The 15,073-nt window shown below is 40.2% G+C and overlaps 1 protein-coding gene across 1 annotated transcript in view; it reads right to left on the bottom strand.

Annotated features, from left to right (window-relative positions):
* Positions 1-15,073, bottom strand: part of dnah2 (dynein, axonemal, heavy chain 2) — a gene marked incomplete at its 5' end in the record, with an annotated part of 165,133 nt that overhangs the window by 13,941 nt on the left and 136,119 nt on the right. Inside the window, 20 exons of the mRNA XM_081349604.1 lie at positions 131-315; positions 724-915; positions 1,021-1,211; positions 2,698-2,881; positions 4,293-4,441; positions 5,870-6,056; positions 6,218-6,344; positions 7,563-7,762; positions 7,983-8,127; positions 8,266-8,399; positions 8,475-8,623; positions 9,238-9,388; positions 10,527-10,593; positions 10,990-11,138; positions 11,591-11,716; positions 11,925-12,085; positions 12,203-12,323; positions 13,138-13,307; positions 13,612-13,753; positions 13,885-14,001. Of these exons, the coding sequence (XP_081205730.1) occupies positions 131-315; positions 724-915; positions 1,021-1,211; positions 2,698-2,881; positions 4,293-4,441; positions 5,870-6,056; positions 6,218-6,344; positions 7,563-7,762; positions 7,983-8,127; positions 8,266-8,399; positions 8,475-8,623; positions 9,238-9,388; positions 10,527-10,593; positions 10,990-11,138; positions 11,591-11,716; positions 11,925-12,085; positions 12,203-12,323; positions 13,138-13,307; positions 13,612-13,753; positions 13,885-14,001 (3,047 nt within the window). The remainder of the gene's footprint in view (positions 1-130; positions 316-723; positions 916-1,020; positions 1,212-2,697; positions 2,882-4,292; positions 4,442-5,869; positions 6,057-6,217; positions 6,345-7,562; positions 7,763-7,982; positions 8,128-8,265; positions 8,400-8,474; positions 8,624-9,237; positions 9,389-10,526; positions 10,594-10,989; positions 11,139-11,590; positions 11,717-11,924; positions 12,086-12,202; positions 12,324-13,137; positions 13,308-13,611; positions 13,754-13,884; positions 14,002-15,073) is intronic.

Here is a 15,073-nt window from a genome sequence, read left to right as displayed (position 1 = left end):
GGACAAATCTGTCTCCAAAAATGAGTTAAATCTGGCAAAACTCATAAATAGATTAGATTTAGATCATATAATTTATAAAACAACAGATGTCCTCGTTTAGCTTGATAAAAGCATATGTGTGTGAACTCACTTAAAGAAGGGTGTATCAATAACAGCAGGACAGAAATATTGGTTGATGTAAGTGGTGAGCAGACGCCGGTCCCAGTCGTCGGTCACATGTCCTCCATAGTTGATCCCAGCGATGAGGAACTTAAGAGCGTCCCAGGGGATTTCCTCATACTCATCCAGATAAAGACTCAGAAGATTCTCACTCACCTGAAAGACAGAGAGAGAGAGAGAGAGAGAGGGAGGAGTAATTACTGTAAACACAACCGTACAGTTGTCAAGACATGCAGATGAGGTCAGTGAAGATTTCAATGAATGAATCATATCCATAAAATATTTAAAAAATTCAATACGAATTTTATAGGCACAGACAATACATATTATCTTGAGCTTAAAATATTATGTGAAATTTAAGCTAAAATGTGACCAGGATGCAAAGGAAGCACAGTGTCATTGAGGATATGAGCGAGGGTGAGAAGCATGCTTTCAACTAGAATAACTTTGACAAGCTGCCAAAGTTCTAATCATTTTGCAGCCTAATATATATATTTATATTACATGGGTCATACTTCTCAGGTAGGAAAATACAGAAATCCTTGTCCTTGAATCTCTCTCTACCTCAAAGTCAGAGTCGTTGAAGCTGTAGATGATGTTCCAACCGAGCTGCAGGAACTTCCTCCTCTCCAGAATGATGCTGTGGAAGAAGCAGAGAGTGAAGAGCAGCTTGCGGTACAGCAGTGGCCGTGAGCAGCGTGAGAACTGAGACTCAGACACCCGCTGATAGAGACGCTTCATATTCCACTTCACCCCCTGCAGAGAAACCATCACACACACACACAAAAACCACTTTAATTGCAGCTCACATCATTTCAAACATCTGCCTACAGTGGATGAAGTGCACGTATATGTGTGTACCCTAGGAGGCTCAGTAGTGATTTTGATGCCCGTCTGCAGGATGGCGATGGGGAATTCTGGGTGAGGGGAGGAGCTCAGCCACAGTCGGAAATCTGGATGACATTCTTGGACTTGAAACTCGTCTACTAACTTATCCAGCTCACACATCCAAGAGAGAGACAGGTGACAATTAGCCAGGAACACCCAATGACCTACCAGAGAGAAAGAGAGTTATTAGAATTAGTATATTCATTTTCTGAATAAAATGCGAGTGAAGTTTTCCAGTGCTAAGTGTGTGAGTGTGATTACCCAGGTGTTCTTATGTGATTGCTAAGTTCATTTTTTTTCATTGCTAGGTTGTTGTTTATTGGCTAAAGTCAAAAGAGCCCTTTCTAAGTCTCTATTATTCACTCTATGACGGTCCTTAAATGCAGATCACCCCTAGGATTTCATGACATCACAACCATGAGCACATTAACATATGACCGCCACACACATCAGTATTGATTCAGGGGGAGTAATCGAACTCTGAAAGTGTGAAAGCACCCTAAAGCTACAGTAACACTTTCCTGAACTCAAACTATATGGCTTGAATGCAATGCAAATCAGTTTGGATAAAAGTGTCTGTAACCGTAAGCAGCAAAGAGATTAATTCTCAGGGTCAGAGAGATTGTAGAAAATACTCCTGTAAATGTAAAATACAACTACTTTTGCTGCAAAAAAGTGGACTTTTGTACGCTACATTACCGTTAAAATGTTTGGGGTCAGTACAGTTACATTTTTTGAGGTCAGTAATATTTTTAAAATGTTTTTGACAGAAGTCTCTTATAGGGGTGATGTCTCTCATGTCACGATTCGATACATATCATGATACTGAACTCACGATACGATATTATTGCGATACTCCAAGACATATGGTAAAAGGTTAACCAAAAATGTACTGTTGATTAAAATGCTAAATTTGATATTACATTGTGTGTGTAAATGAATTGGCTTGGACTTGATGCTGGAAACCCACAGCACAGGACAATAGAGACACCAGAATAACAATATTCATGATTCTGAAGCTGAAAATACTGAATTATTTTAGACGAATATGCTTACACTGTCACTGACTAGACATATTTAAAATAATGTAGGCCACTTTTTACACAAATATTCCCCCATTGCATTATTCTACATTATATTCAACATTATATATAGTAGTTTATTTTAGTACTGACACTAAAACTCTGAAAACTTGCATTTTTTCTCACACAGTAATTTTATTTTGGGTGAACTTTCCACGATACGTATTGTTGCATTTCTGTATTGCGATACATTGTAACACTTTATATTGTTACACCCATAGTCTCTTATGCTCCCCAAGGCTGTATTAATTGCTAAAAATTACAAAAATATTGTGAAATAACATTACCGTTTTAAATAGCTATTTTCTATTGTAATATGTGTTTCGTGTGATCAAAGCTGAATTTTCAGTCTTCAGTGTCACACGATCCTTCAGAAATCATTCTAATATGCTGATTTGCTGCTCAAGAAACATTTGTTGTTATTATCAGTGGATTTTTGTGGAAACTGTGATACATTTTGATCTTCTCATCGAAATGAAGAATTTTAAGAGCAGAGGAAGCTACAAACAGGAAGATAAATATAGTGTTAAAAACAGAAGCAGAGAGTTAGAGAGAAAGATCACTTCACCATTTGCGACCCCCTCTTTGATCAGCCGCGTTGCGATGGGTGCCTGGCCTTGACCCAGCGAGAGGGCAAAGAAGCGCTGACCCATGCCTGACGTCTCTGCCAGCTGAACCAATGCTGCCGTTGGGTCCACACCAGGGGACAGCACAAAGATCAGAGGAGTCCTCGTGCTGCTGTCCGCTACAACCTGACACACACACACACACACATAGGATAAATGGGTTTTGGTATAACTGCAGATAGGTTTGACCGGTTCTATTTTCTAAGTAAATGCAAAAGTCAAAATGCATGCTGAAAAAATGAGAGAAAAATGAAAAAGGGGGAAAGAATCAATTGCATTTATGTAACCCTGAAACATATCTGATTTATTTCATGCCGTCTCTCTCTGTCTAGAGGGAAACATAGGACAGGAAAATAAATAAATAAAATAACTAAAAATAAAAGCCCAGGAGTTGGTTGCTATAGTGTGCTCCATAGTTCCAGAGAGTAACGTTATAAAGCAGTATCACATTCAATTTTCTGAGTTCAAAAGCTGAAAATGTCAGCCTCTTATAGAATGGTGTCATGGACAAGCTGGCTACATTTCACCTTAACGTAACGCAAAACTTTCCTGTGTTCAGACCCAGGAGCCACAGTGATATAAAGAACAAAAAAAGATAATTTCTTTGCTTATTGATTTATTTCAATACTAAGCTCTCTTTCACTCTGTGTGTGTGTGTGGCTCAGGTTAACCCTATGTATGGAGGTTGCATTTACACAGCAAGTCTTAATGCACAGATCTGATCTTAATGAGTTAACGAAAGAGAAAGAGAAACAGATAGAGAGTGTGTGTGAGTAGCATAATAGTAAAGCTTGTTGGTTTAATTACAGCAAAGTTATCACCTCATTGCTGAGAAACATAAAGTAGCTTTCAGTTTTGAAGCTGTTTTATTTATAAAACTCACGGGGCAGAGGTTGAAAACCAGCTCCTGAATGTTTCACTGTGCGCAATTTCTTTCCTTTATAAAGTTTCCACCTCACTAAAACAGCTGCGAGTGAGCGCATACAGGCACATCTGCTTCATAACACAATATTAAAAAGCGATCTTTGTGGGAGAACGTGTCGCCCTCTCCTTGTGGTGGCTTGGAATTCCAAGGGGAATCGGATACACATGTTTAGACGTTGGTGGGATGTCCAGATATCGGATATGTATCTGATTTAAAACCACATTTTGAAGTGGCTCAGATTGGATGTGAAAACATCGGATCTTTAAGTTTACATGTATGAAACAAATTCCGATCTGTGTCAGATGTAAGTAAAAAATCTGATTTTTTTGTGCCAGTGTAAACGCAGCCAAAATGTCCTCACAAAGATGGCAATATCCGAAATCCTTGTGGTGACATTTTTGGTCCCCATGAGGAAAACAGCTTCATTATAAGTGATGTTTTTTGAAAATGTAAAAATGCAGAACGTTTTTTGTGATGGGTAGGTTTAGGGTTAGGGGATAAGATATACACTTTGTACAGTATAAAAATCATTATGTCTATGGAATGTCCCCATAAAACATGAAAACCCAATGTGTGTGTGTGTGTGTGTGTGTTTGTGTGTGTGTCACTCACAGCCTTCATATCGAGGATGGGCGGCTCTACAAACTGAGAGCCCAGGTTGTTGATGATGAAAGCCGTGACGCAGATAGAGATGCGATCCTGTCGGAGAGATCGTACAATCAGCATCCTCTGCAGCTCATTGCAGCTGTTCTCCCATTCTCCTGCGCAGAGAGAGAGAGAGAGAGAGAGAGAGAGAGAGAGAGAGAGAGGAAAAACAAAGCAAGGAGGCAGATTGTGCCATTCAAAGTCAGGAAGAGAGAGAGGGAAGAGAAATTAAGAGGGAAATTAAGAAACAAGCTGATAATGCGTTTCACTCCACTAACTTTAAAAGGGGATTTTTCATTGACTTCTATTGTTTTCATACTGCACTAATGATATTTTCTCTTCCCTTAGTAGGAGCTGCAGGAGAATGATTTTTTTAAACTACCTGAACTGAATGATGTTTGCTTCTGTTAATGATTCCCACACGTGCATTCTTCCGCTGATATAGACCATACAACTCTGACATTGGCTCTGATTTCTAAACGAATGACTTTAAGTGATCTGTTCTTTATTGTGAATCGAAACCACAGTGACCAGCGTAATCCAACCTGATTCCCAAAACAAATGATTCTTACGAGTCAATTCTTTTTAGTGAATCAAAACGATACCCCACAACCAATGTAATTTAACCTGATTCCCAAACAAATTATTTCATGAGCAGTTTTTAAAACCATACACAGTTTACAGTGTAATCGATCCCAACTCTTATGAGCCGACCACCGACCACTGTAATTCAACACCAATTCCCACCAAAATGACCCCTATGAGTAATGAATCAAAATCATATATCACAATCAGTGTAATCCAACCTCATTCCCAAAATGGTGACAGAGAATCAAACATGATTTACTAAGGCACATGACACTTGAATCAGTGTAGTTACTGACTGGTTGTTCATATCACATCCAGTTAAAGTTCTCCTCATTTGGCAATGGAATTAAATGTATTTTCCCAAATATTTCTTCAAGTCAAGTTGTTCATATAGCGCTTTAGGTTGTTTCAAAGCTGCTTAACAGTGATAAATAAGAAAATAACGATTCAAAGATGCTAACAGATTACAGTTCTGCAGTAAAGCAGCTCTAGAAAGACAATAGTGTCAGTTCTGGAGTCAGTTCAGAGTTGATTCAGTTCAGTTCAATAACTGTGTGAAGTTTAACAATTATGAAATGAAGTCAACTCAGCTATAAAGCAGCTATAGAGAAAACAGTGATGTCATCATCCTGCTCAGTTCATTTCTCATCCAATAGTGTACTTCCGATAGTGTATTTCTTCCTTAAAAGCACTAAAGGAATCATTATTAAAACATTAAGGAGCAAGAATTGTTAAGAGATATCAGAATCAGAATTGTTAAAGTCCTTACAATCTCTATCCCGACCCTTATACCTAACCTCACCCTTAAAATAAAGTCCCCGTAATGTACACAAAACTCGACAGACACACACACACACACACACACACACACACACACACACACACACACACACACACACACACACACACACACACACACACACACACACACACACACACACACACACACACACTACCAGGAAGCGGGGCTTTCTCTGGGTCCGGATTGGTGTACCAGAGGTGCCAGTCTCGAGGGTACTGCTCAAACGAGGCCATGAGTCCATGGAAATTAGTCAGTTTATCCAGTTCAGTTATGTTGTCCCAGTTAGAGTCCAACAGCCAGTTAGAGCAGGGGTTATCCATCTGTTTCTTCTTATCCAGAACCTAATACACACACACACCGCACAGTGAGCTTTCTGTAACATGAGGACTTTTTTCATTTTTAAACTAGTCAAGACAATCCTTTCTTATAATCCACTTTCAGGCCCAGAACGCGTGCACACACACACACACACACACACACACACACACACGGCAGCCCTCACCAGTCCCCCACGGAGGAAGAAGCTATATTCATCCATGCTGAGCTTCCCAGACGCCTCCAGGATCTTGGCACACATGTGGAAACTGAACAGGAGCTTGTGACACTCAAACAGTCCTCGACAGGTGTATCTGCGAACGGATCAAACACTCTGACATCACTCTGAAAGTCAGCTTAATATGATTAAAACACATCACATCTATGACACACACGAAAGATGACAACAAACAGGCACTACACAAACATTTTGTGCGTGACTGCATATGTGTGTGCATAAAGTACCCAGTAGTTATACTTGAGTTACAAATAAAAAGATAACCCACGATAAAAAGATAACTTTTGAAAAAAATACTTGAGTAGGTGTTTTAAAGTCACTGATATTGCATGCAGAGTAATGAAAAGTATAAAAAACGATGGCATGAGCTGATCACATTGTAGTTGAATGGCAGGAGTGGAGCGCTGGAGTCTGTTAGAATATAGATGACTCACTTCAAATAGTTCTTCACAACCGTTCAGAGAGTGTGTGAGCTGTCAGACAGACCCATAACTTGTGATTTCAATTCAGACTAATCGTTCTAAACAATTTATGAACAAATCGTTCAGACTGAATATTAAAAGAATGACAATTGTTTGAGAATTAAACATCAATCCCAAAATGACAAGGTCACTTTGTTTTATTGAAACTAATTTCATAGCTACCATTTATGCATATAAATGTATGTTTTTCCAACCGTTTTGTCCCTAAGAAAGTTTCATCAAAAAATGTGCGTACTTGTTTACATGAGACATCAAAAATCAAAGAAAAAATATAGTTTTTATGTCTTTTCAAATCAAGCTGTAATTTTGTCAACATTTAATTGTGAGTAATTAGAATGCATAATTGTAACATTAATGCAAGCACTACTGTTAAAAAGTTTGGGGTTTTAAGAAATCATTGATCAAAAATGAATGTATAAACATTGTTACAAAAAGTTACATTTAAAAATGCAGAACTTTCTACTTTCTACTAGTTTTTTTTTTTTTTTTAAAACTATCATGGTTTCTTCAAAAACATTAAGCAGTTTTCAGTTTTGATAATAATAAGAAATGTTTCCTGAGCAGCAAATCAGCATCTTAGATTGATTTCTGAAGGATCATGTGACACTGAAGACTGGAGTAATGATGCTGACAATTCAGCTTCGCCATTAAATTAATAAATTATATTTTATAAAGTATATTAAAATGTAATAGAAATGAACCTCTGGGGCATGAAAGTGCAAGTAAAGTGGAAGAAAACTCAAAAACAGTATCAAAGTATTTCTCCTTTACGCCTCTGTACAGATATGCATGTGTGTGAGTGTGTCTCAGACCTGTAGACGGCATAAGTGTGGTGTCTGTTGAGGTTGTTTATCCTCTCCTCCAGTTTGTGGCTGCGGGGGCTGCTCTCTATACTCAGGGTGAACAGGTTGATGTAGGCGTCCAAAGAGAACTGATACATGGGATCTATACAGCCCAGATCATTCAGTACAAAGAACAGAATGGACGCCCTCTGGGCACAGGGGCGGTAGGCCTGAACACACACAAACACACACAGATGGGTGTCTATAGCTTTGTCTGCCTCTCCTGCTATCAACATCCTCATCTCAGCAGTCTTTTTATCTGTCTGCCTTATTCAGAGCTGCAATCTTTAATCCAATCTGGCAACCCTTTCAGCACCATCCCTCACACCATCTCTCTCTCCTTGACCTCCCCCTCATCTCTCTCTCTCTCTCTCTCTCTCTCTCTCTCACCTCTCTGGCAGTATCGATTTGGCTCTCGGTCAGTTCGCTGATCTCAAGTTGTTCTGCGACCTCAGTGGCCGTGACTTTGGAGGTCTGAAGGGTGTTCACCAGCTGAACGTCATCCAACAGGGAGCCGGTCGCCTCGTTCAGCAACCTGTACACACACAAAGAAAACGGAGTGAGATTTGCTAACATAAACACACTGATTATTAGAGTTACTGATGTGCTAGTGGCACTCATATAAAGGTGTTAATGGTGTGCCGTGACGCATGTAAGAGCGTGTGCCGCCCACCGCAGGATCTCGTCCTCCAGCTCCTGCAGTTTCCTCTTGCCAGAGGCGATGTTGATCACCAGAGAGTCCTTCTGTTCCTCCAGCTCAGGACGCTCCTTCCTCACGACGATCCCCAGCAGCTGGGCCTCCAGACCCTGACGCACACAGAGTTATACTTCATCCTCAAAGACCTCTGTCATGGGAACAAGTTCAATAGCACAAACACAGACCTGTTCTTTAACAGCAAAGTTGACGATGGTGGTTTTGGAAGAGATCTCAGGGGTGTAATGTGGATTGGACAGTTTGGTGGTCATGTAGAAACGGAATTCTGGACTGTATTCCACCTCTTTGTCTCCCAGTTTTAACAAGAAACGCCCACCTGCAGAACACACACAAGAGATATAGATCATTTCCTTGTCCGATGTGAACCTACAAGAGATATGGAACATTTCCTTGTCCGATGCCAAATTTTACTTGCCCGGGTGATAATTTCACTGGCCTTAACATTTTTTTTCTTCTGTTTGCTATTTTAGCAATATATTTTAACTGAAAGCAACTTGCTCTGACATATCATAAATATGTCACAATATTTATGCACACCAGTAATGTTTTTTCTAAGGCATGTTTATAAAAGCTACTCAAATGTCCTAATTGAACTAAAGCCTAATCCTGGCTTAATCTGAGCCCTGTCTGTGAAACCGGGCCATAGATTTTTTTTTGTGATTTTATTTTATTTTACTTTATCATTATTTCATTATGATTTACAACACATACATATATTTTCAAAGTTAAATAATCTTTACATATTTAATTTAGAAATATACCTGTAATGTACACCGATATAATAATCTAAAAACGCATTTAGGGCTCTTGACAGACATATTCATAAACACACAACATGAACCCATGACATCATGCACCTTCTTTCATCCTTATTATCAAGCACTTTTATCAGTCAATGTGAGCTGTGTGTATGTGTGTGTGTGGACTAACCAACTCGCGTGAGGGACTTGTTGAGGATGGGGGCCAGTGAAGGATCTAGTTCCTCCTGGACGTTCTGCAAGAGAACCGGAGAACCAAACTGCACCGCATTCTCCAAGATCCGCAAAAAATCCGGCATCTGCAGGTCTATCACCTTCAAACCCTGACAAAGAGAAAGACAACATGAGGACTAGACGAGAACATGAAGGACACACAGAGGACAAGATAATGACATCAACTAAGGAGAAAAAAGTAAAGGTAGCAGAGAGGATAAATATGATTCAAAAGTGATAAATGGACATCGAAGAAAGAAAATGGGACGTGAAAGCGACGGAGGAGAGCTGAAGGAGGCAGAAAAGCTTCAGCTCTGTCATTTTGTCATTGTTCGTAAATGTCAGCGTTTAACTGTAGCGTGTGAACTGCACTCGCCGCTCCTGACACTCACCACTACAGATGAGAAAAGACCAGCGAAGAGGAGGAAAAGGTCACAGACAAAGAGACAGAGGAAAAACAGAGACTGAAGCTGAACAGCAAATTATCCTGAGAGATGAGACACTGTATGAAAATGCATGTCCTCCTATATCTTCTTCTGAACACACCTGACAGACTATCTGTCCATCTTTCTATCTACCTATCGGTCTGTCTGTCTGTCCATCCATCCATCCATCCATCCAACCCATCCATGCACAGCAAACAAAAGCATCTCTGTCCCGACAGAGAGTCACAGAGAGCGAGTGTATTAATGTGCATCTGTGTTCAGAGGGAGTGATAAATGGAAGGTGTATTGTGCTGAAGGAGAGCAGGTGAGGAGACGCGGCCACACAGGGAAGGCAGCCTCCAACTCACAGGAGGATTGAGTTTGGAGTTCTTGTATTCTAATTAAGGGCTCTGAAAATGTCTCGTCTGAGGGTTAGACGGCGAGTCATGTGATGAGAACAGTGACTCTTAAAAGGCTATGTTGGCGCTGAATGTGGGTTACGTTTTTCTCCATGGAGAATTAGATCTAAGGCTGTCTAATAATCATGGCAGTCTTGTTTCCATTGTTTCTGCCTTGCCCTGATGTCTGTATTTGTTACCAAGACATGTACTGCAAAAAAACATATAATAAGTCTGTGTTCAGTACAAGGGCTCTATGAACACATATATATATATATATATATATATATATAGGAATGTATGTGTGTGTGTGTGTGTGTGTGAGTGTGAGTGAGAGAGAGCGAGAGAGAGAGAGAGAGAGAGAGAGAGAGAGAGAGAGAGAGAGAGAGAGAGAGAGAGAGAGAGAGAGAGAGAGAAATATTTACTCGTTTGGACTCCATGTTCTTAATCCACTTTAGTGCTTGTCCTTGAGGGTCCACCATTAGTGGCCATCTGTAGGGAAGGACAGAGAGAGAGAGAGAGAGAGAGAGAGAGAGAGAGAGAGAGAGAGAGAGAGAGAGAGAGAGAGAGAGAGAGAGAGAGAGAGAGAGAGAGAGAGAGAGAAATATTAGTGCTCACTATAAATGCATGTCACATTATCCATAAATAGGCTATTTCATAACAATTCATAATCTCAAAATGCCATTAATCTGTTTAGTGTGTGTATGTGTGTGCGTGTATGTGTGAGAGAAGAAATTAGCATTAGCTATAAATGAACAATCACAGAAAACTGAGCCTACTATCATCTTTATCTAATTATTCTCCAATCACTATTCATTACTGCCCATTATTCATGAGATATCATCATTTTTCTAATTAGCGTTAAGGGATTGGCTCTCTGGGCCTGACCGGTTGCCACGGGTGACGATGACTCCGTTCTCGGTGGAGAAGGCATCAGACGGGAGGCCTTGGATATTCCATTCGCGCACTGCTGTGGGTTTAGACAGAAACACTGCAAAACTGAACCCCGGAGTACACGGCACCTCCAATTCTCTCACCTAGAGATGAAAAGGGTAGCGAAGGATTCGGGCAAGGGCATTTGAATGAGAAGGGAGAGAAATTGTTAGAGCTGTCACATGCATAATGTCATAATATTATCCATAAAGTGTGCAATACTACGCAATACTGAACCAGTCCCCACTGCAAAATGACAGTAGTGCTCTAGATGCATGTGATGTTGCTTGACACGAGTATCAATAACAGCTATTAGCACCATGTTTATACTGGGGGATAAAGACGAGCTAAGGCAAGACAGACAGACAGACAGACAGACAGAACAATAGACACACAGACAGACAGACATTTAGATTGAAAGACAGATATATAGAATGACAGATGATAGATAGATAGATAGATAGATAGACAGACAGACAGACAGACAGATAGACAGACAGATAGATAGATAGATAGATAGATAGATAGATAGATAGATAGATAGATAGATAGATACCTGTTTCATCCAGATATCTGTGACCAGCTCATCTCTGTAGTTGGACAGGAAAGGGCCCATGTAGGACAGGAAAGCAGCACCCAGCAGGCAGTCTCCCACCAGACAGGACATGTTCTTCTCCAGACCCTGAGCAATCACACACACACACACACACACACACACACACACACACACACACACACACACACACACACACACACACACACACACACACACACACACACACACACACACACACACACACACAATCACATCAGAGACCTCTGGCTGCATTTCGGATTCCATATATAAAACATCAGGGTGACTGTGTGCGTGTGTGTGTGTGTGTGCGTACAACAACTGTCTCCTCCCAGCGAACTCTCTCTCCCGCCAGTCCAGACACCAGCTTGCCGGCCCGGTCCAGTTTGAGCTCCATGTTCTCGGATTTCCTCCGCAGCTCTTCTTTCTGGGCCAGCTTTTCATCATACTGTCTCTTCAACTGATCCAACTTCTCTCCTACCTATAGACGTACACACAAACATGTTATATCACGCTATATCACTCGAACAGCATTGACACAGAGTCACGTCCACATGCTTGCACAAACACATTGCAGGACAGACTGACACACACTGACCTCTCTGAGTTTGCCCTGGGCTTCAGCCAGTGAAGCCTGTTTCTCAGCCAGCTGAGTCATTGCTCCATGCAGCCTGGCTCTCTTCGGCTCGACCACCCTGAAGATACGGCCGTAAACCTGATATATATACACAAACACACACACAGATATGAAAAAGCTCATGTTTCAGTGTCACACTCTTAAGGCCCCTTCACACCAAGAATGATAACTTTACCAATACCTAAAAAATATTGCTCAAAGGTATCCTGATCTTCAAGCTGAATGATTTTTTTTTAAATAATATTTGGATTCCTTGCTATTGTCGCTACCTTTGGCTTGCTTAGTTGAATTTTATAAGACGATGGCAAGCAGGGCGGGGCAGAGAGCCGTCCTCTAAATAAAGCTGATGTTCTGACACTTTCAAAGTGATTTTTTTTCCAGCTGATGAACGAAAACATTTAAAAAAACATTAAAACCCAATAAAAATAAAAACAAATCCCAATAAAAAAGTCTGCATTAGACAAAAAATGCGATGATCTTTTCTTCCCTATTGTGACGAATATCTGAGTGAAGCAGCTTCTCAAATGAGAAAAAATGTAGGGAGGGAGTTAATATGTCCATCTGGAATTGATTGAATCATTGTCATTTGCTAATTGCTGCAATCTCATGTGAGTGACAGGCTGGTGAAGTGGAGGGATTAATGAAGAGATGTCGTGGTGAGAACTATTATGAGGAAACATCAATAAGAAAAATGATGTGCCGTGACAAATCATTTATAATAAACACTGTAATATTCCATTTTCATTTGATTTCATGGTGACTTTAAAGCACATAGAATAATCGCTGGTGTGGACGGTAATAAAGTTTTCGTTCTTGGTGTGAACGGGCCATTAGAATAAATGTTACAAGGTGTCACACCATTCAGGTGTCGCAACTGTCATCAGTGTTGTACCTCCATGGCCCTGACCCACATGCAGAGGGACTTGGCAGCAGATGAGACCCGTCCGATGATCTCGGGCTGGAAGTCGGGCTGTGTGCAGTAATGTCCGATGGTCTTCAGCACACGTTCGGAGATGTTGTCCTTATCAAAATTCACCAGTTGCTTAATGAAGTTGGACTCTCCTAAAACAAATGGCTTGTTTTCAGCTTCAGGCAAGCACATATTTCATTTTTTCCCCTGCAATCTGTTCTGTGGTTATGTGCTTTCTACTGCATTGTGCTGACCTTTTTAAATATATCCTGGCATGCTAATGAATCACCCAACCCTCCCCTCACCCGAGTCTTTCTCTCTCTGTTTGGCTCATGAGATTTCGGTTATACAGTAGTCTGGTATGGATTTCATGCCTGAGCCAGCGCCTGAATCCATGTGTGACACCAGTGTGATTGAGTGATTTAATAATGATCTGGAACTCTCTTTTTCTCGTACCCAGTTGTCTCTTGGCCTCTGCCCAAGTTGGTTCACATCCTCTGAGGATCATAACTGCCTGCATGACGGTTTCCACAAGAGCTGGAGGTCTGCCATAAGTCTTGATCTCCGTCATGTCTTTCTTATTCAGCGACTCCAGAGCCTGAAGACAGTCCAACAAGATTACCACAGTTTTTTCATGTGCTGATGAAAACATTATGCATCACATATTCACTTGCGCTGTAGCTGTATCATGTCATATTGAAAGTAATAGTTGCATGAATGCAGAATGACCTTCATTGCTTCCTCTAGAGCAGGAAGTGCTTCATCTAGGTCTCTCTGAGCATTCTCAGCCATGGCCTTACACTTGATTTCTTCTGTTTCTATTTTCTCACTGTGAGCACCCACCGCCTACACACACACACAGAGAGAGACACACACATTAAGAAACACCACAGACAAACCAACAAGGTTATAAATATCCAAAGAACGCATGCTAGCTAACACACACAAAGAAAAAACAAGCGTGCGCATACACAGACGCATGTTACAAACACAAACATCAATATGCAACAACAATAAAGAGTAATGCTGAACACTACGTCGATATATATCATCAGACAACAGAAACGTGTCAACCGGTAGAGAATCTGCTGAATGATTTATACAACAGCATATGCAGGAATGTTTACAATGTACAATAAATACAATGTACTACAAAGATCATATTTTTGAAAAATAGACATGCTATATGGTTATGCAATGTATAAAACATTTCAAAGGTTGAATTTCCAGCAAAAATAGCTTTATCACAATATGTACCGTTGCCGTAATTTCATACTGAAAAATTATATATATCATATATCATCTCATTCGAAACTCATTTCATCAAACTTTGATAATTTGCCTTAATCTTTTAAACAACTGAGAATATAGTAATCAAGCTACATTTTATAAAAAACACCTATCAAGTTTATAACGTATATTACATCAGCATACTATATGAGAGTCAAATTGGACGACTACAGGGATTCATCTCAAGATCACTCTTCATCTATTGGCAAAGTTATGAAAAGAAGATCAGTCAAGAATAGAATATTGAAAATATTCAAATCAGGAATGTGAGAATCACTCAGTTCCCTGATCATTCTGATTCAATTTCAGCAAATGAAGAACAACTTTATACTCAAGTGCGTTCTGTTTTATGCACGTTATCGTCTCTGACAGATCGCATGTTGAAGCCGCTCAGGCCGCCATTTTTACTCATTCAAAACATCAGGTAGATGTTTCTGACAGACATCAATTTCGTGATATTCAAATTTGAAAACAGATGGATCGTAGGGTAATAATTATGTATTTCTTAGCCAGTAAGTACTGAGTGATTGATGGCCATGAGTGTGTTATGTCAGCCAGCCTAGGTATTGATGGACGTGGTTACATGCGTAAGGGGTGAACTATGTTTGATTTGAAATATGTTTGTTTT

The sequence above is a fragment of the Scardinius erythrophthalmus genome (genome assembly GCF_964197995.2).
Source record: "Scardinius erythrophthalmus genome assembly, chromosome: 2".
In the NCBI taxonomy this organism is placed as follows: domain Eukaryota; kingdom Metazoa; phylum Chordata; class Actinopteri; order Cypriniformes; family Leuciscidae; genus Scardinius; species Scardinius erythrophthalmus.
The sequence above is the reverse complement of the archived record's forward strand: the minus strand, read 5'-3'. Positions and strand labels throughout refer to the sequence as shown.